Raw genomic sequence first — 22680 nt, 5'->3', positions numbered from 1 at the left:
GTTCGAGTCCTCATGGGGGAAGAAATTTTCTCATGAAATTTCGGCCAGTGTATGGGACCGGTGCCCACCCAGCATCGTGATGCACTTGGGGAGCTACGATAGGTAGCGAAATCCGGTTGCGAATGCCAGCTATAATGGCTGGGGGGATCATCGTGCTAACCACACGATACCTCCATTCTGGTTGGATGATCGTCCACCTCTGCTTCGGCATGTGGGCATGAGGCCGGCCAGCAGCCGGCTGGTCGGTCTAGGCCCTTCACGGGCTGTAGCGCCATGGATTATTATTATATTATCAACAGTAATCTCATTACAGATTTTGATTTATCTAGGGAAAATCAAAACTTGGGTGGGATTTAATTGACTATTACACGATTACAAGAGAGTATATAAAGATTAGAAGAAATAAAATACTCTAATATAATAAAATATTAATTGACTTACTAAAATTCTATTTCACTAATGTTAGCTTCACCAGAACATTTGAACAGAGCCACTATTTTCAGTTGACTATATATATGCAGTAAGCAAATGACATCGCAAAGCATGCTTTATAGTACCATAAAGAATATGCAGTTTTAAATGTTGGCAAACAAAGAAACAAATGGTAGGGAAATGATAAAAACAGAAGAAAGTATATAGATAGAAGAAATAAAGTATTCTAATACAATAAAATTAGATATTAATTGACTTACTAAAATTTTATTTCACTAATGTTAGCTTCACCAAAATGTTTGAACAGAGCTGCCATTTTCAGTTGACTATCTATGCGAGAAACATACGATGATTGCAAAGCATATTTTATGGTACCATAAAGAATTTGCAGTTTGAAATGTTGGCAAATAAAGAAACAAATTCGAGTGAAGTGATAAAAATAAATAAATGCTAGGGAAGTGATAAAATTGTAGGATAAACAGCTGTGATTGGTTGAAACACGTCCTTTCGTACCGTTTTATTGGTCAAAAGTAGTATGACGTAGTAAAAGTGTAATACCTTAGTCATAATAAACTCACTATTCACTATATTTACTATTCCTAAATCTTTTAATGCTTTTATTCTAATTAATCATTTCACTTGTTTCCTAACTACTGAACAGATCACTATTTTGGTTACTCCTTTACTAATAGCTTTTGCAGAGTGAAGGATTCTCTCACATTATAATCTGCCTTCATATTGTTCCTGTATCTTCTTTTCTCATTTAATTTTAACTCTGAACAGAAATTTGCCTAAATTATTTTGCTTATTACTGTTTAACGGCCACTTAGTTTTTTGAAAGCTATCTTCTGTCATCTTAAAAAATAAAGTTATCTTCTGTCATCTTCAAAAATTTATTTTCTATTCCACTAAATTCTCAGGTCATTTGTTGCCGTGTATTTTAAGTATATGAATTGCATTTTCAAAACACATGCAAAGGAGACAAATATCTTTACCCACATTACCTCTTCTATTTTTGAGTCTCCAAATACCGATACTTAATCTCCACCAGGCTAATCCTACTCTCATTCTCTTTTGTTTAATCTGATATACTCTTCCTATTTCCAGAAAGAGGAATTTAATTTAGGACATTCCAGATCTATCCTGCTGATTTTAAGGATTCTTCAGAAACATGAATCAAAACAATCCACAAACCACTCAACACTATTAAGAGCCAGGGTTGTTAATGATTTCGTTCTTAACATTAACCATGTTCATTGTTATTGTTCGGTATAACTTTAGTTGCGTAGGTTTCTGAATTTTCTCACATAACATGCTTCCAAGTCTTGGAAGAAGCTACACGAGTAATTTTTTTTTTTCTTTTGTGAAATGTGGTCGAAGCATATGCTATGTTGGATGGGTGTCTGATTTCCATTTTCGTTTATTGTATTCTATAGATCTTACATTAGCACTGAAGCTTTAAGATGTGGAACAAATCGAAATTTTATAATATTACAATTTTTTGGTAAGATGACATGAGGCCAAAGATTTGCCATAGATCACCTGACACTTGCCTTACTGTTGGGGAAAACCTCAGAAAATACCCAACCAAGTAAGCAGCCTAAATGGTGATGCAATCCCGCCCGAGCGCAGATTCGGATCAGCAGGCTAGCAAGTCTGCTGACTGAGCTACATTGGTGGCTCTACAAAAAATATATAGTATACAGGGTGTTTCAAAAATACGGGGCATAATTTCAGGTATGTACTTCCCACATGTAGATAATCAAAATAGTTCATTACAACATGTGTCCGGAAATGCTTTATTTCCGAGTTATGGCCTTCACAACATTGAAATTCACCGGAACGTTTTTCTTTCCATAGGTCGTTGCCGTCAAAGGAGACATTAAGAGGGCACTCTGACAGTTCATTCCGAGGCGAAGGTTACATTCAGTGTTGTGTAGGCGTTAGACTGTGCGACATGTATTCAAATCAAGAGCTGGCAGAGATACACTTCATGTATGGTAAGGCGGACGGCAATGCTGCGCTGGCTCGTCGTTTGTACCAGGAGAGGTACCCACAGTGACAATGTCCAGATGCATGATGGCGCTCCTGCACACTTCAGTCGAACGGCTCGCCGGTACTTGGATCGAAGGTTTCCTGATCGATGGATAGGTAGAGGTGGCCCAATTGCTTGGCCTCCACGCTCACCTGATCTGAACCCTCTCGATTTCTACTTGTGGGGCCATTTAAAATCATTGGTTTATTCGTCTCTGGTGCCTGATTTGGAATCCCTTCGGAATCGAATTGTGGCATGTTCTGAGGACATACCAATACTCCTGGAGTTTGGGATCGTGTTCGCAGGTCAATGAGACATCGATGTGAGGTCTGTATTCAAGCAGGAGGTGGACATTTTGAACATCTTCTGTAATGACAACTACCTGCGGAAAGAAAAACGTTCCGGTGAATTTCAATGTTGTGAAGGCCATAACTTGAAAATGAAGCATTTCCGGACACATGTTGTAATGAACTATTTTGATTGCCTACATGTGGGAAATACATACCTGAAATTATGCCCCGTATTTTTTAAACACCCTGTATAGCAAGCAGATGATTCAATTTACAAACCTAAATAATTATTCATCAGTTGAGTTATAAAAATATAATACATAGCAAGTAAATTCATTTTAAAAACATAAACAATTCAATCGGTTCAGATATACAAAAATTTATAATACATATTATGGCCAGAGAATATTCCAAAGGTGCAGATAACTTAGATCGTTCTCTAGAATGCTTGGAATGGCTATTAGAAGAGGGATATCCATCAGGAACTACAACTGAAAGCTTGACATGATCATATAACTACTGTAGAAGTTACCTTTAAGGACAACAGAGGGTCTGTGTTAGTGAGAGAACAGGAAGAAGAGCATACTTTTGGAGACATATTGGCATATCTCATCTCTGCAAATTCAGGCAAAGATCTCTTGCTGACACATCAACATTGGGTAGCACAACTTTACTTTACTGATCTACATCAGGTCAGGAAACAAGAGGACCATTGGTGTAGTGCTCTCTTTACTGACGAATTGAGATTTAGTCTAGTGTCACCTGATGGAAAGGAGAGAATATAAAAGGGAACTGAAGATGGTTATTTCTCTTTTGTGAAGAGAAATGGTTGCAAATGTTCCTCTGCTCAGACATGATGTTGATAAGTAAAGGGACACTACTAATATTATTATATCAGCAGGGGATCCTTGCCTGGTCTTCTAGAGAAGGGGTTTTCTTCCTCCAGTCTCATTATTCTCCCACTAACACAGATCCTCCATCACCTTTTAGATGATTTCATAATTCTACAGCAGTCATGGCAATGCCGTCAAACTTTCATGCACAGATTGTGATTATCCCTAATGAATATTTTTCTTCTGATGCCTCCTAGAGAAAGCTGTAAGTTTTCTGCACCTCTGGAATGTTTTGTGGACAGTAAGAACATTGACACCATGTCTCTAACCAACATAGTGCATACTTCACCCTTATTTCAAAAAATAAATTGCTCTTGTTACTGAGTTGTAGACTAAAAATTATGTTAAGTACCCATAGGCTATCAAATATATATATATATATTTTTTAACTAATGGTGGGTACTTGAATTTTCGTCATTCATCCATATGCCAGTTCTGTAGAAGATCAATTTACCGACAGAGTCATGACCAGAGTGCGCCATAGGAGGCTGGTCTATGTTACACCCATGATGAGATGATGATGGAGATTTTTGTTGGGATGCCGCAGGGGAACTGGAACTCCCAAAGATGAAGTGACATTAAAAAGCAATTGGATGTCAATATCCATAATGCTCACTACTGGTCTCAAGTTACCCTATATTACCTATCAGACATGTTGGGATCGTTTCCACACACTATGCAAGCAGTATTGCAAGCATCAGTTGTATTTTACTATGTTGCCCGCATATACTCCTCGTATACCATTGCGGAATGGTATACGAAAAGTAAATTTACAATACATTTAGCTTCAGTGAAATTGAGGGTAGACTGATTTTAATGGTTGCGAAATATTTCATTTTTATCAATTAGTAACTCCATGTTAGTTAACAGCACTGTGCACCACCACCTTGGCAGCAATGGCCAGTTAAAGAAGTATAGTCAATTGAAACAGTGATCCAAAAATAAGTTCGTGCTGTCATTCTATTTTTGAACACAAAAAAGATGTCATTTGCAGAAATTCATTATCAGTTAGTGGAAGTTGTGGAGAAGGTGTGATGACTCGTCAGTGTCACAAAATAATATTCAGAATTTCGGATCTCATGGAGAGTGGCAGACATTGCTATCATTCTTGTCAATCTTCACAACTCGACCAGGAGAATTGCAAGGGATTCTGGCATTAGTCAGACAACAATGTGGAGGGTTCCGAATGGCAGTAAATACCATTCTTACCATCAATTTTGTAGCAGCAGCTTGGAGGAGAAGATTATCAGAGTCGGGTTTTCTGCAATTAATTGTCAGGCAAAAACTGTCTGTTCCATGGCAATATTCTCTGGAAGGATGAAGTGACATTCAAGAGCAATTGGATGTCAATATCCATAATGCTCACTACTGGTCTCAAGTTACTCCTCACTGGCTGAGAGAAGTGGATACCCAGCGTAGATGGAGTGTCAATGTCTGGTGTGGCATCATCAGACACCGAATCATTTGACCTTATTTGTTTGAAGGTGCTCTGAATGGTGTTATGTATGCTAATTTCCTGGAGAACATTTCTCATCCAACTTTTGGAAGACATGCCACTGGCAACATGAGCAATAATGTGGCTGCAATAGGATGGTTGTCCAGACCATTTCCCTTTTGCGGCATGTGACGCAGCCATCAGCTCTTCCCTGGACAGTGGATCGAGAGAGATGGTCCTGTGGCATAGCCAGCATGATCTCCTGACTTGAATTTTTTGGATTTCTGTCTTTGGGGATGGTTAAAAAAAACTCGTCTATCTAGAATTGACCCGCAACAAGAGATGACATGAAACAGAGAATCCAGGAGGTCCTTCCAGTCACTTGGCCATACCGAAGTGTTACGAGTCACTGACAACGTTAGAAGAAGAGTATGGATATGTGCTGCTCAGAACGGCAGACAATTTGAACATTGTAAAAATTAATGGCATTGTCCAATCTTTTAGTAACATTTGTCAACATTAATTGCCTTGTTTACATTTTCTTCTTGTAACAATATTCAATATTAATGGCATTGTCATTTCGTACGTTTTCTCCTTGAAAGAGTAGGGATTAATAAAAACGTTTCCTACGAAAGTTGTTTGTTTTGAAGAGCTCTATCAAATAGTACACTATTTGACCCAGATTCTCATTTGAAATTTTAAAGTGATACTCTAGTGACCCTATTTCCTTGATGAAATCAAGCTCAAGTGAAAGTTCACATGTGCTTTAGTTACAAATATTTTTGTCTCGAAAATTTTAATGCACTAGTTTCCGAAATAGCCAAAAAGCTGCTTTTTAATGAAACTGGAGGGATAAGGAAAAAGGGAAGATGTAAGCTTAGATGGTTTGATGGCGTGACAGATGACTTGGTGGCATTGGGAGTGAGAAATTTGAGGAGGAAGGCACAGGAAAGACAAACACGGAAAAGAATTGTTGAGGACGCCAAGGCCCATGTGTGGCTGTAGTGCGAAGATGATGATGAATTTCCAAAATAAATTACTGTTGCAGGTGGTCTGAATCACCACGTGTGTGTGTTCGCATGCGTGCGTGCACGTGTTATATAACATACTATATCAGTGTCATTAATTTAACACTTTTACTCTTAATTTCTTTAGGAATTCGCAACATAGTGGAATACCCTACCCAGTGACATCAGAGACTGTCGGAATTTAGTAGCGTTCAAAAGCAAACTTATTAAAAATTTTCTTTCTGCCTAGAGTAGGTTTAATTTTTACTTAGTTAATAAAAAAAAATTTCTCTCTTAATTTTTACAATGAACTGTCTAGCTTTTATTAGTCTGTTAATCTTTTAGTACTTTGATTTTTATTGTATTTGTAAATTCAGTATTAATTGTAATTATAATTGTAATTGTATTCTTAATATTGTATTTGTAATCCCCTGGTAGAGGGGAAGAGAAGGCCTGATGGCCTTATCTCTACCAGGTTAAATAAATAAATAAATAAAATAAAATATAATATCTGCTAAACTTTTTATCACTAAACATGGAGTTACTATTTATCAAACAACCTATTTTGCACAGTACCCATTTTTGTTGTAATATACTGAAGGTCCAAGGCTAACTATATGTTAATACTCTTAGTTTCTTGAATTAATGCTTACTAATTACATTTCTTTGTTTACTAGGTAAAGTGGTGTGGTCAAGTGTTCACATCTGCCCCTACTGTCAACACACTTGTAGATTTATATGTGGATACTCTAACAAGTTTGGATCCAAGCTTTAATATTTGCATTGATGCAGCACTGAAGCAGCAGTCAAACCATTTATCCTTTCTAATGGAACTTCAACAGATTACCAAACACTTTTCTGTAAATCTTCAAGTTGCTGTTGATTCTGCCAGTCATGGTAAGTATCCAGTCTATGTCTGAACAGTTGAAATAAACTAATAATTGTTGTTTGTTTTTGAAATTAAGCACTTGTAACAAGGTATTGATTCCTATCGACTAATACTTCTATAATTTGGTCTTCAGTAAGTAAAATTCTGTCCACTATTGTGGAGTAATGGTTAGCATACCTGACCGTGAAACAGATGGGCCCGGGTTCAAATCTGGTTGAGACAAGTTATCTGGTTGGGTTTTTTCCCAAAGTTTTCCCCCTCAACCATTTGAAGCAGAATTGCTGGGCAACTTTCGGCATTGGACCTCAGACTCATTTTGCCTTCATTAATATCAACTTAATTTATCATCTGCAATAGTTTCAGGTCAGCCAGGAGATCCAGTGGATGTGGTGCCATGATTTGCCTACAGTGTCATCTGTCTGGAGGAGCTGCATATAATCCCTAGAGTCAAAGGACGTCCACAGCAGACTATGACAGACCAGGGATCTAGTTGGCATGTAGCTCCTTCGGACGTGTGGTGCCATAGTGAATCATGGTGTCTATGATGCTGCAATTTTCTGGTAAATCTAGGATGCAGAAGGACGTAGTATTAATTTGCGAACAGATGCCATCTATCTGAAGAGATTGTAGACAACAGGGAAACTGTCAGACCTGGATGTTGTTGCTAAAATCGATGACACCAAGCAGTGAATCGCATACTTATAGGAATGCGGTTCTAAGGACTTCAACAATCATCCCAGAGTAAGAAGGTTGGCACAGTAAGCCTCAGGCTGCTGTGCAAATCTTAGGGCCCTCTTCAGAAAGAGGGGGAGAGAGAAAGTAAAATTAACAAATCAAATTGATATAATTCAAAAGCAGTTTTCAAGATTCCTATATTATAAAAAGCATCAGCAATAATCTTTTTGAAATAGAATATTGTACGATAGTCAGCAAATTTAATTTAAATTAACATCACTTCCTAATCGTAGAATTATTTTTGGACAACTGTTTCTTTACACACTGATCAGTAATGTAATAGATAACATAGATATTTTAAGTCAAATTAAATTGAATGGAAGAAAATCTAATTGAATTCGTCAACTGTTATATTTTATGAGTCCAAACACGTTATATAATCGAAATTCACCTTTGTTGAGATTATGTTCAGTATATAATGAGTAGGATGCGGATGTTGATGAAAAGCATAGCCCTCTCTAGTCATGGCCCGGCCCAAACTATGTGGCAACGTTGGATGGCACGTTAGTTGCCGTCCTATCCTGTTGCATAGCTGTTAAATGCGAGAAATGCATAAGCTACATCGTTCTTCTATTTCAAAGGAAAAGTAATGACTTCCTGAATATTTAGGGAGTGATTCACCCTATTATTGTCAGATATGACACACAATGTTTTGCAATCCACACACATGTATTTGTTATAAGATATCTTTACATATTTCTGCTGAACCTGGCTCTGTAGTTGTTTAACCGCAACAAGTCTTACCACCTTTTTAAAATTACCAAAATGCAGCTATGATTAAAAGAGTTACCGATACGCGAGATCATATTCTGTTTTATTTGCAGCAACCCCAAACAGTCGTCCATTTTTATAGTCTAAGTTCCTTTTACTTGAATTTCATCTACTTGAATTTTCACAATTTTTTCGCTCTCTGATTACTGCCTAACATGTTTCAAGAGCTGTCTATTCTCAGATATTGAAACAACGAGGAAAGTTTTCTTAGATATGCTATCGAGGGTGCGGTAATGACAAGATGTTCTTGAGTCTAGTCATATCGTAACACTTGGCATTCTGGATATGAATTAAAAAAGAGTTCATAATTATTGAGGATAGATCGTACTGTCGCCCTGGATGGTGCAATCGGTATAGTACTGGCCTTCTGTCCCTGAGGTTGCGGGTTCGATCCCGGCCCAGGTCGATGGCATTTAAGCACACTTAAATGCGACAGGCCCATGTCAGTAGATTTACTGCCATGTAAAAGAACTCCTGCGGGACAAAATTCCGGCACATCGTGACGCTGATATAACCTCGGTAGTTGCGAGCGTCGTTAAATAAAACATAATTTAATTTACATCGTACTTAGATTTTTTCGTAAGTATAAGATCAAACTTATTACATAAAAGATCAAACTTTTTAAGCTGCTTTCATCGCAGTTCCCATCGTTTTCAACAACAATTTCAAACTTTGTAGCGAGGCAGTAATTTGGGATACAAGAGTCCTTTTGTTATTGATATCTGATGAAACGTAACAATCATAAAAATCTATTAGAGACGGAAGCTGAGCAAAGAATTTCTACAGTTAGAGGCTGTCCATATTAAAACTTCATTCGGTACACGTCCACCATTCATGTGCTTTTCCACACTGAAATCCCTGTTTATTCCAATGCTAACAGTTATTTTAGGAGCATTAGTTACGTCTAGTTCATACACTATTCAACAAGAATTATTTTTAAATAATGACCCGTCTTCTTCTTTAGATAGTTTTTTTGATACATCCAAAAAAAAAAAATAGAAAAATGCTACACATGGTTTTTTCGTCTCTCTCTCTCTCCTTTCATCCTCCTTTCGGTCTGTAAGGCGGTTGTCAATTTCTTCTCTCCGCTGTTGCGGATTTTTCCATTTGGTCTCACTCACTCTGCTTAGATAGGAAGGAGAATTTGGAAACATATTCGGAATTGCACCTTCACATAAAACTGGATGATCACGTTTACGAAAACTCATCATTCCATGCTTTTCGATGTATTTCCCAACAAAGCTCAAGTCACTTTTCCTTAAAATGTTCCTTTCATTCCACAGATCTGTTTGGTGATCAATCTGCCCGTGGAACCCAACGAATCCATTTACTGCATATTTCGGGATCTTTAGGAAGCCAAAAACAACTTATAATATTAGTCTTCTGTTTTTATTGTTTTATCATAGTTACTTAAGCAGCTCGGCACTACACGTATTCATTCATATCATGGTTATGAAAAGTTTGTTACCAGAGATATAACAATGGAAATATAAGCGCAAATCCACAAGCGAGGAGAGCGTCTTGCACTGAAACACATGGCACATTGCTGAGCTGATAGGACGGGCTGCGGCGTTGCCACATTTACCAGGGCCGGGCCATGACTAGAGAGGGTTATGTGAAAAGTCATCTTATTTTTCACATTAGGACGATGCTTATTAATACAGAAATCCTTCCAATGTTAATATCAACGTAAAAATTAATTTCTTATTTTGCATTTTTTGACGTTTTTGTACTAATAGGTCATTTTTACATTTTTTCGGCATTTTTTGGTCATTTTTAATATTTTGAAGAACTTTTAGATCATTTTGAATGCATTTTACTTCCATCTTTACACATAGGCCTGTTAGGCTAAATTTTTTTTCTAAACAAACAGATCAGTAGTAGGCCTTACTAGTAATTACCTACTGAATAAGTGAAAAACAGTGAAATTTGAGTTTTATAGTTTGGAGCAAACTCTAAAGTCCATCCCTCATTCCACTGAAGGTTTCACCTAACACAATGGAAGTAATATAAAATGCTTGACAACAGCTTAGTTTAAGTGAGGGCTTTGACTGCTACTGTTTTTTTGTCGGTATGAGGGTGTCTTTAGAATGTATGTCTGAAAAGGGGGGAACTTTCACCGATTCCTGGACAATAAGACATTGTGTCCCCAATATAGTTTGGAAGGTATGTACTACAATAGACAGTATTTTTAACACAAAGATTGCAAGAATGCACACTGTGCCCACAATTTATTTTGTCATTTACACTCCCCATCTGGAAGGTCTGGTAACAAAAGTGAAGAGCAGAAGGAGGAGGAGGCGGAAAATGAAGGCACTGACATGGACCCCCCCTGATTGAAACACATTGTAAACACTCATTAAAAATCTATAGTTTTCCCTTAATACTTCAATTTTGTTACATGCTCTTTTCCTTTATCTTGCCAAATTTCAGGAAGTTGCCTCCTCCGACATTTGCAGGGCAGTTATTGAAATAAGGTGACTAATTTTTAAGAAATTGTGTTGCAAGTACGGTGAATAATATTTAAATGTCATTTTCTCTTAATTTTATGTCATTTTTCCAATATTTTAAATGCATTTTATTAATCATTTTAAGTAGATTTTTAGGTCATTAACATCCGCCCCCTAATGAGACATGTTTAATTTGGTATTCAGAATTCGATTTTTTCATTATGCAATATAGATGATGATATTCAAAACTTCTAAAGACCTTCTTTATGTATATGTACTTATGTGTACACACACAAGCGTGGAATCGACCTGGTTGGCGAGTTGGTATAGCGCTGGCCTTCTATGCCCAAGATTGCGGGTTCGATCCCGGGCCAGGTCGATGGCATTTAAGTGTGCTTAAATGCGACAGGCTCATGTCAGTAGATTTACTGGCATGTAAAAGAACTCCTGCGGGACAAAATTCCGGCACATCCGGCGATGCTGATATAACCTCTGCAATTGCGAGCGTTGTTAAATAAAACATAACATTTTTTTAACATTTTTAAAACACAAGCGTGGAAGGAAGAGAGAAGAGATAAGGAGGGCGAGAGAGAGAGTGTGTGTGTGCGTGCATGCGTGCGTGCGCGTCTCTGCTATCCTTGGATGATATACTACTATTAATAAATTGATCTTTTCAGGTAAGCCAGTTAACAAGGAGGCATTGGCACAAGCAGTGTATTTTCCATATGTAGTGTACATATCTAAATATGCTCAATATGAGCAAACATATTTATCTCAGCAACTTACAACTTTGGAATGTAGTAAAGATGATCTAATGGATACCATACAAAGTTTGGGTCAGTCTATCCCAAGAGTCATTTCAATAGCAGTTGAGGCCAACAAGCGGTGTCTCATGTTCACAGAAGGTTGTAGTTATTGTGGCCTTATGAAAGCTCTGAAAGTAAGTAGAATTATTGTATCCAATACTTTGCACAAAATAACATATCTAATTAAATTTCCAGAATCAGTGTCATTTAACATTTGTAATTAGTGAATAATTGATGTCTTCAGATATTACTTTCTGTAACAAGAAATTGTGCACTGACAAACCTGTTTTTACACTTCAATTGTGGAGACTGTATTTAATAGGAGGAGTTTCTGCAGTCAATCTCGGTACTTTTTCAGATGAAAGGTGCAAAACAGGAAAGGGCATATAGTGAGAACGGATATTTGGTGTAATAACAGAACAAAAGCATCTAAAATACTCGTTGCAATAAGAGAGAAAGCAAAAATGAGGAATGAACATGTTTTCAATGTCAGAAATCTAGAAATAAATAAATAAATAAATGAAGCTCTAAACATAACAGATTTTAACATCATGCACTGTAATTCAAGATCAAGATACGAGTCCTGGTTGCTGACACACTCTTCAATTGTCCTACAAAATAATGACGTCACAGAAAATGTTCTGAGCTGTTGTGAGACCTTGTGTTTAAAAAGTGTTGATGGAAGAGACAGTGGTGTTTTTTTGCGTGTGTTCGTGAAGTAACACCAGATATAACATGGGTACAAAGAGACATTGGCTGCTAACATCATGCTGAGTGATTCCAAAAAGTTTTGGACCATGCAGTTAATATTGTTTCATTCTTCAACAGCTCGTCTTTTAAATTCGAGACTTCTTTTTTTACAAGGAAATGGAAAGTGAATATGGGCACCTTCTGCTTCACATAGAAATATGCTGGCTGTCATGGAGTAGAGTCCTTATTAGATTTTCAAGCTTAGACAATAACTTTTACTATTTTTGAGTGACTATAAGAATAAGTATGTGACTTTCCTTACAGATGAAAATTGGTTGACCATAATGGCTCTTATGGCAGACATATTTTACAAACTGAACGGAACTCAACCTATTCTTAAAGGCGTTGCGTGTTCAAAGCTTATGATAAAGTCAAGGCATTCCAGAAAATACCAATTTGTGATTAGAGTATGTGGAAAGTAGTAACTTTTCTGACTTCCGTACCATATAGTCTTTTGTAATTGACCTTGACTGTTTCTCATCCACTGATTTTTATGATTCTGTGTTATCTCAGCTTTCTGCCCTTAATCAGATTGAAAGCTACTCTCCAGAAAATGACAGTGAATTCGAGGTCCATTTCTGTATTTTTTAAATGTCAGCGTTGTCAATAAAACTAAGAGAACAATAATTTTTTTTATGTCAGCTGTGATTCTGGCATTATAACTAAATTTTTTAATTCAGACTTAACGACTTTTTAGATATCATTAAGAGTTGAATATCTTGAAGTCTCAGATGGAGCATGGAAGTTGCTCATGCCATTCTTCACATCATATTTGTGTGAAAAACAGATGTAGACTTGATACACGCTCAGATTTACGACTTAAGTTAACTGCCATTCAGCCCAATGCAAAACTTATGCAAAAATGGCAGACCCAAGTATCACACCAGTTTGGTGAGTTCTTAAGCTGCCTTAATTTAATTTGAGGGTCTCTAGAAGTTTTAATATCCTTTTGAGGTGAGTCCTGGACCTAAAAAGATGGTGAACCGCTGACTTACATATAAATCTGATGTCTATTGGTTGCCATGGCTACAGTCCCTGCTATGGCTGAGTGATCAGGCCTGGGATTTTTCATTTGAAAAATTCGTGATGACACTTCTGGTGACCATGTATTGTGGGTCCCTATCATCATGGCATGGCGCGTTCTCAGGTTGTGGAGAGAGGAGACAGCCTCTAGATATGGAGAATAGCTGCAAATACATTGAATAAGCAGTCGCGGACAGCCGATAAGGGGTGGTCCTCCAGCTTGAGGTTTGGGCGAAGGGCTAACAACCCACCACCGCAAAAAACAGCTTGTTACTAAACCTTACAATAAGCCTTGGAATGGGACTGATTCTCTGGCACGACCATAAAATATGAAAAATGCGTGTTATTAATTGGTTGAGAAGCTTTTGGCATATAGTCTGCTGTCAAAAAATCTGAAAGTTAGAATTTATAAAACAGTTATATTATCGGTTGTTCGTATGGTTGTGAAACTTGGACTCTCACTTTGAGAGAGGAACAGAGATTAAGGATGTTTGAAAATAAGGTTCTTAGGAAAATATTTGGGACTAAAAGGAATGAAGTTACAAGAGAATGGAGAAAGTTACACATCACAGAACTGCACACATTGTATTCTTCACCTGACATAATTAGGAACATTAAATCCAGACGTTTGAGATGGGCAGGGCATGTAACACATATGGGTGAATCCAGAAATACATATAGAGTGTTAGTTGGGAAGCCGGAGGGAAAAAGACCTTTGGGAAGGCCGAGATGTAGATGGGAAGATAATATTAAAATGGATTTGAGGGAGGCGGGATATGATGATGGAGACTGGATTAATCTTGCACAGGATAGGGACCGATGGCAGGCGTATGTGAGGGCAGCAATGAACCTGCGAGTTCCTTAAAAGCCATTTGTAAGTAAGTAAGTAAGTAAGTAAGAAAGACACTTCTGGTGAACATTTCGCAGTTTGGGTTTTATCGGGGTTCTCCTGTTTCTCCATGTTAAGCATCAACATCATTCCACTTGATGATGCCATTCCATTATCATTCCATAGAATTCCCCAAATGCGGGCTGGTGACATGGATACACAGCGAACCATAGTGTAGTCGACCAGTGTGGGTTGGGAATGTGTCTAGCTCAAGAATTAGCACATTGATCTTCTAGGTCGCAATGCTGTGTTACATTGCTCTCTTCCATAATATAATAAAATATCATGGGTAGAACTTTTCCATTTAAGTAGTGAATGAACTGATTTATGATTCAGTTGTCTCAAACTGCTACTGTAATAACCTCCATAGTTCTGACAACAGAGTGACCAACCAGCTCATGTGGGTGTACTTTTGTCAAAAACATTTTTTAAGCGTAAACAGTTTGTTGCTGCTTTTATTATTCATTTCCAGTTCTAATCTCCACTAACTCATCTGACCCTACCCTAGGGATCCCAAACTTTAAATTTCAAAAAGAGGGACACTTAAAAAATGTTTTTAAACTAAGATAATTAGGCCTACTCACCCTTTAAGTGGCATTTTTCAGCTATACCATTGTTAGAAGACAAGGATGCCACCTCTCCTGGGTCTTGAGAACTATATTTTGCAGATCGCTGTATCTTACTCAAAATCTTGCGATTTTTTTGAAAGGAAATAAAAAAAATCCCAATACTTATAGTCACTGAAACGATGTTTTACTATAATTACAGCTTAAAGTGTCTGAAAACACAATTTCGCTTCAGTGGCATCCCACTATCACTAAACAAAGACTCCAACACCACATATTGACTTGCCTTCATTCAATCATATACTGCTTAACAGTTAAGATTTGATTTGAGAAGTGCAGGTGGCCAGTGATAAGACAGTCACGTGATCACAAGGCAGACTCATTGTTGTGAATAAGTGGTAGTTAAAAAGTTAAGTATGAAATTGATTGAAATATGTTCTGCTTTTTTAGCTATGTACTGTAGATTAACAGAGAGGGTTTGGAATTGAACGGATTACATCAGCTGCTTGTTTATGCGGATGACATGAACATGTTAGGACAAAATTCACAAACTATTAGGGAAAACAAGGGAATTTTACTTGAAGCAAGTAAAGAGATAGGATTGGAAGTAAATCCCGAAAAGACAAAGTATATAATTATGTCTTGTGACCAGAACATAGTATGAAATGGAAATATAAAAATTATAAATTTATCCTTTCAAGAGGTGGAAAAATTCAAATATCTTGGATCAACAGTAACAGATATAAATGACACTCGGGAGGAAATTAAACGCAGAATAAATATGGGAAATGCGTGTTATTATTCGGTTCAGAAGCTTTTGTCATTCAATATGCTCTCAAAAAAACTGAAAGTTAGAATTTATAAAACAGTTATTTTACTGGCTGTTCTGTATGGACTTGGACTCTCACTTTGAGGGAGGAATAGAGGCTAAGGGTATCTGACAATAAGGTGCTTTTGGGAAATACTTGGGGCTAAGAGGGATGATGTTACAGGAGAATGGAGAAAGTTACACAACGCAGAACTACACACATTGTATTCGTCACCAGACATAATTAGGAACATTAAATCCCGGCATTTGAGATGGCAGGAGATGTACACGTATAGGTGAATCCAGAAATGCATATAGAATGTTAGTTGGGAGGTCGAGACGTAGATGGGAGGATAATATTAAAATATATTTGGGGGAGGTGAGATATGATGCTAGGGACTGGATTAATCTTGCTCAGGATAGGGACTGTTGGCAGGCTTGTGTGAGGGCAGCATTGATCTTCCGGGTTCTCTAAAAGCCATTTGTAAGTAAGTATGTACTGTACATTACAAATATATAAATATCATATTCAAATATTCCCTGCCTACTTCCTGTTTATGGACTCACATCGTTAAATGGACATGACTTAATGAACAATAATAATTAAAAAATAAGTCTAAAAAGCAACCTGGTTTCAAGTCAGCTCATGATGTCATAAAGCAAAACAAGATATAGGAAAGCAACATCAAAAAGCGGTATCATCTAGGCAGGACACAGGACAAAGGGTTTAAAAATCGGTACTGTCCCACCAGAATCGGGACATCTGGGATCTTTACTCTACCCAGTAATCAGTAATCTTCATGTGGCATAAGACTACCTTTTAGACAAGACAAAGGTTAGATACCCATACTCTGTTGTAGAAAGATAAATCTTAACAATTCTGCCATAAATGTGACTTGTATTGACTGGAATCATAGCCACATTGGAAGACAAGACTTGCAAAGGTGGTAATTGTTATTTTCTCTTATGTAGATATTCATAAGCAATTTTGTGGACAAGTATTGGCACACTCTTCGTCAGCTTGACAAACAAAAGGGTGACAGAGAAGACTGGAATATGTTTCAGATGTGCCTTACACTGCTACAGAATGTTGGTATGTATGTCTAATTAGAAGACTGTTTAATTTGTACCTGTTGATGAAATATTTTATGGGAAATTATTGTTGTCATTTTTCGTAATTTTATTTTATTGTGCTTTTAATCAGTAAGAAATATGTAATGTGTTAATGCTTATGTGATAGTTTTCTCTCTTTGCATTCACATCTCTTTTCCCTAATATAGTGAAAATTTTTCTATCTATACTACTTTTTTTTTTATTTGAACTGTTACGACACACACACATTTCTATAGTTTCTCATTTACTGCTGATTTGATTATGATTAAATATATATTTCTTTAACCAATGCCACCAGGTTGTCTTTTCGACATTTTTGGTCTTCTCTCCTGGCAGTGGCTTAGTGGTAACCCACTTCTGAGGTTGGGGCACCTGGAAGGCGGAGTTACATTACCCCAATGATATGATATAGGATGATTATGATTATGTGGTCTTAAATCTAAACTTAACCTAAATTCCAGACCATGGTCGAACACAGGAATAATACCCATGATTAAATATTACTAAAAATATTTGATACTGTAAATTGTGTAAACTCCATTGCAATATATATTTCATTGCCAGCATTTTCAAATTTTATGTATTTTTCTGTAACGTATGATATTTAAATTTATTTAGTCCAGATATCTCTTTGTTTATATATAGAGTATCGTACTCGTCTGTAGAAATAGCCGTGTATTGTCAAATATATATATATATTTTGTAGTATTTAAGAGTTTGAAAGGGTGTTAGAAGCAAATTTCTGTTGTATTGGTCTGAAAGATGAATTTTATTTTTCTCTTAAAAAATTAATATTAGTACAGTATTAGTCAGGTGAGGGAATATGATTTTGTTATGATGTTTTGAGTCTAAATTTTTACTTTGTATTATTTCTCTAGTAGTTTTACACATTCTTTTAATGTTTTGTGTCATTCCATCTAGCACAATATAGTGAGAACATGTTATATGATTTTCCCGGTTTTTATGAAAATAAGTTGATAACATTAAATTATAAAATTGGTGTATTTCATTCATTCATTCATAGTATTCTGCCCAAAGGCAGGTCTTTCACTGCAAACCCAGCATTCTTCAGTCTTTCCTATTTTCTGCCTTCCCCTTTGTCTCCTCATATGATCCATATATCTTAATGTCGTCTATCTTCTGATATTTTCTTCTGCCTGAACTTTTCTCCCATTCACCATTCCTTCCAGTGCATCCTTCTGTAGGCAGTTTCTTCTAAACCAATGACCCAGCCAATTCATTTTCCTCTTTCTGATAAGTTTCAGCATCATTCTTTCTTCATGCACTCTTTCCAACATAGCTTCGTTTCTTACTCTGTCCATTTCACATGCTCCATCCTTCTCCATATCCACATTTATTACAGTGGATTTTTATATTTGCTTTGCTTGGTTTCTGCAGTTCAATCAATGTTAAAGCAAAAGGTAATACTGGTGTATATGATTTTGAGATATTTAATTATAATAGATTAACATCCAGCCAATTTTTAATAAAATGTATACTTAAATTCCCATTGTCATATAATGTTTTCCAAGTTACATCACTGAAGATAACTATATCGTCATCTTCATATGAAAACAAAGAGCCTTGTTAAAGAAGTTGTGATTTTTCAAGCATGTGGATAATAATTACTTATCCATTAATTCTTGAACAAAATTAATATCTTTTAATAAATAAGTTCAAACAAAATTACGTATTTAAAAGTATTATTTACTTCAATCAATGGACAATATTTTACTTGGACTAGTGGACTTGAGTATGCTTGCATTGATAGCATAATTCGAGGGCATCATGCCAGAAGGGCATATCAACAAAACTGTAACTTTACATTAGAGCCATTTTAATATAGAATAATTTCTTTACATAACAAGATACTTTCTTTGATTCTTCCTCATGTCCATGTCCATCGTATTTCTCATACATTTGTTTTCAAAGATAAATGGATTCCATTAAAATATTTCTATAATGCTGCATTTGTTGATATGCCCTTCTGGTATGATGCCCTCGATATTCCAGAAGTATGCTGCTTTTCACAAAGGAGCAAATCTGAAGTCAATTTGTTCTTGGGGATATTGACACATTCATCATGAACCTTGTTATAATAAACATTCTGCCTACATATTTTATCATGATGAGGCGTCAATTACGAAAGTAGCACTAATGTACCAGAAGTTTGTAATTGAAGAGTGTGCTCCCAAAATTCACTCAGTCCATTTGGCTATTTTTTTTATTTATACATATATGTGATTATGTTTGAGACCTCTATCATTATATTTTAAGCTTGTTTTCTTCCAAAACATTGCCAATCATTGTCTAAAAGTTTGTGTTATTGTGGATGTCACTTGAAAACTTGCTCAGTCCGTAGTTGTTGTTTAGTCAACTATCCAAAGACAGGTCTGAACCTCACAAATGATACCAAGAAGGCAACACTTATGAAGCAACTAGGCCAGGAGATAATGGGGTAGGGTGGCCCATTCCTTTCCCCCTCTGTTGCATATTTTGCCGACTAGCTACATATTCCACTAGTCAGTCAGACTTCAGATGCATACAAACAATTGTTCTTCCTCTGACACACATCATCAAGTGAAATGTACTGCCTGATAATATAGCAGTGAATAAAAAACTAGCCCAGTCCTTCCATAAAAATGGACTTACTGAATTTTGGGATCACACTTTTCAATTGAAGACCTCCCAAAAAAAAAAAAGTCACATCAAATTATTAAAATTTATGACTTATGTGAAAAAAGTAATTTTGAAGCATTCATTTATAACAATAAATTTTTGCATTTAAAAGCTGAATAAACCTGTATCCTTGATTAGTCGAATGGCTCTGCTAGAAAATATAGATCTGATAATAAATGCACCTGAAATTATTTTCATTTCTCCTGTTAAGGTGCGTACACACTTAGCGAACGAACAACGAACAAACGACAAAGATTGCATTCATTGATTGAAATCGGTACGTGTGTACGTCGCAGCAAAGGCAAACCGATCGTTTGGTTTGCCTTCAGAAGTGATCCGTCACTTGTCGGTACATCAAAGGAAGTTGGTATTCGTTGTGGACGGGATTTGCCACTAGCTTGTAGTTCGTAGCAGAATGCAGCGCTTAGTTCAATTTCACTAACAGGATGTCGAAACTGGAGTGGACGAAAGACGCTGTTATAAATCTTATTAATGCATATAGAGAGCAGGAAACTTCATGGAATCCCAAGTATCCTACTTACCACAATAAAGTAAGAAAACATGATGTTTGGGAACCTATTGGAAAGCTGTTCAGCTGCAAGATAGGCGAGTCAAACACGTGCAAAATTTGAAAATTATTTTTCTTTATTTATTTTCAGTGGATGCATGATTTTGTTTATTGTAGGGAGCAGAAGTCAAAAAGAAAATTGAAAATTGAATCCCTACTGACATCATTCCGGAGGGAAAGACAGACGTCCACAAAAAGATCTGGAATGGGGAGTGATGAAGTGTACGAGTCAACTTGGTTCGCGTATAAACATATGTCGTTCCTTTTGGACAAATTCACGCCCAGAAAAAAACAAAGTTCCAACCTTGTGCACACAAAATAAATTATTGGCACTGAAAAGTGTCTTTTCGTAAGCATGATGCGCATACGACAAACACAGACAAATCTCTCTTTTTTAGTATTTTAAGATAATTATTGTCAGTGAGGTATCCGTATACTGAAACTTTCCCCTGGGGCCTATTTCATAAAAGTAATAATTTAATACCATTACTGAAAAGGTAATAACATTAAGTACTGTAATATTATTACTGTTCTGTTTCATAAAAGTAATAGTTAATATTATTTGTTACTGTAAACACTCATATTATTACTAAATTAAATAACAATATTACTGAAGTGTTTCATAAACCAGCAAATATAATTAAATTTATTAATAATACTAGCCGTACCAGTGTGCTCCGTTGCACCCGTTAGAAATAAATATAAAAAAATTACATAATTGTAATAGGACATTTCATCCAGGGAACATTCGTGTTTGATAGAAGGATAAATCGTTTAATATGTTACTTAATTTAAATTGAATCCAATTAATTAAAATGCGATCATTTTGGTCCAGAGACACTCATTTGGTGTAATGACAATTCCTTTAACATGTTTCTTAATTGTTATTACATGCAACCATAGTTTAATGAAGATTGACATCATTTAGATTTAATGTACAAATTTATTATTTCTTAAATTTAAGCTCCTAGTTCACATTTCAATTTGACTCATCTATTTTACTGTAATCGTTACTATTTTTATATGTGCCTGGGCAGATTATTTCTTGGAAATAAATTTTATATATATATATATATATATATATATATATATACTTGTTATAGGTTTCCATTGAATTATGGTAATAACTTAATTTTAACCCTTGTTTTCTACATATTCAGTAAATGGCGCTTGGCCCACTATGGTACTGAACCCTTCAAATAACTTAAATTATATTAGCCTATATAATATTACATATATATTATATTATATCAGAAGTTACTGTAATAACATTATAGCATTATGTCCATCTAGAGAAACTACACTTTCTAGTGGTGAAATAATAATTAAATATACAAATCGGTTAATTTAGCTTCCGATATTACTTCATACAAACACAGAAACATTCTCTGTAGGCTCTCTTTCATAGCTTTCGATTGTTGCTGTCCAAGACCCCTTATAGTCGAAGTCATTTGTTTTTTAATTCATTACAATGCCTTACATGGCAGTTTAATTTTAAAACTCATTTATCTCATTAAATATCAGTCCTATCAAAATTTTTTAAGGAATACAACTTATCGAAAATTATTTTTAAAGAAACTTTTGTTATGTAACATTTTTCACAAAAATCAATAATAAGCGAGATATTTCGATTTATTTAATTCAGGCCCCCTTATAACTCCCCTTTTAAATAATGTATTTTGAATGCCATATAGCCTAAAATCTAAGTTACAACGAACTTAATTTATATTCCAATTTTGATCGAAATCCGTTCAGCCATTATCGCGTGAAAAGGTAACAAACAGACAGATAGACAGACATACAAACAAAAATTTCAAAAAAGCGATTTTCGGTTTCAGGGTGGTTAATTATATATGTTAGGACCAATTATTTTTGGAAAATCGAAAATTACCAGAAACATTTCGGCTACAGATTTATTATTAGTATAGATTAACGTTAGTTCCATGACTATTTTAAGTAATAGTTTAATAATTTGTAAAAAGTAAATGCCAATGTAGGGTTAGATTTTGAAGATAAAACCGTGAAAACATTTGAAATGGACAATTCTGACTCAAATAGTGATTAAGAGGGAGTGTTTGTCCGACGTCCAAGAAATTTTAGACAACGAATATCCTACAACCATATGCAAGAAAGTTACGAATATAATGAAATAGTTGACCTTTCAATTCGAGAACTTTTCGCAAAAAACTCTGTTTCTTCAAGTTATTTTCACGTCTTTTCCCCATTTTAAAAAGCATCAGAGACAAAATGAATTACTAACAAAGTCCCTCTCCATACTTACAAATACTTACAAACTGTCATAGGCGCCAATGTAGATGGACCAGGCTGAAAATGAAAAATATCTTATCTAATTGTAAAAGAGGAACAATTGGAAAGGGTGAAACCTAAATTAAATTTAATTTCAGTATAGAACTGTTAGAAAGTAATTACTGTATATGTTACATTATTTTATCTTATTTGAATGATTGAACTTAACGTTTTTTCCCTCCTTTCTCGTCATTTTTTAAATTATAATTGTTCAGAAATATATGCTTATGGGAC

At 35.8% G+C, this 22680-nt stretch overlaps 1 protein-coding gene across 3 annotated transcripts in view; it reads left to right on the top strand.

Moving 5' to 3' along the window:
- The window catches only part of Cog7 (conserved oligomeric Golgi complex subunit 7), a 95051-nt gene that overhangs the window by 44416 nt on the left and 27955 nt on the right, over positions 1 to 22680 (top strand). For 2 of the 3 annotated variants that reach the window (XM_069831037.1, XM_069831038.1), the window contains 3 exons: positions 6770 to 6989; positions 11615 to 11877; positions 16752 to 16872. In XM_069831037.1, coding sequence (XP_069687138.1) covers positions 6770 to 6989; positions 11615 to 11877; positions 16752 to 16872 — 604 coding nt within the window. The remainder of the gene's footprint in view (positions 1 to 6769; positions 6990 to 11614; positions 11878 to 16751; positions 16873 to 22680) is intronic. The other variant, XM_069831039.1, reaches the window with a different exon arrangement.

This window comes from Periplaneta americana, chromosome 7 (genome assembly GCF_040183065.1).
Source record: "Periplaneta americana isolate PAMFEO1 chromosome 7, P.americana_PAMFEO1_priV1, whole genome shotgun sequence".
NCBI classification, from domain to species: domain Eukaryota; kingdom Metazoa; phylum Arthropoda; class Insecta; order Blattodea; family Blattidae; genus Periplaneta; species Periplaneta americana.
This window is presented reverse-complemented; position numbering and strand designations above follow the sequence as displayed.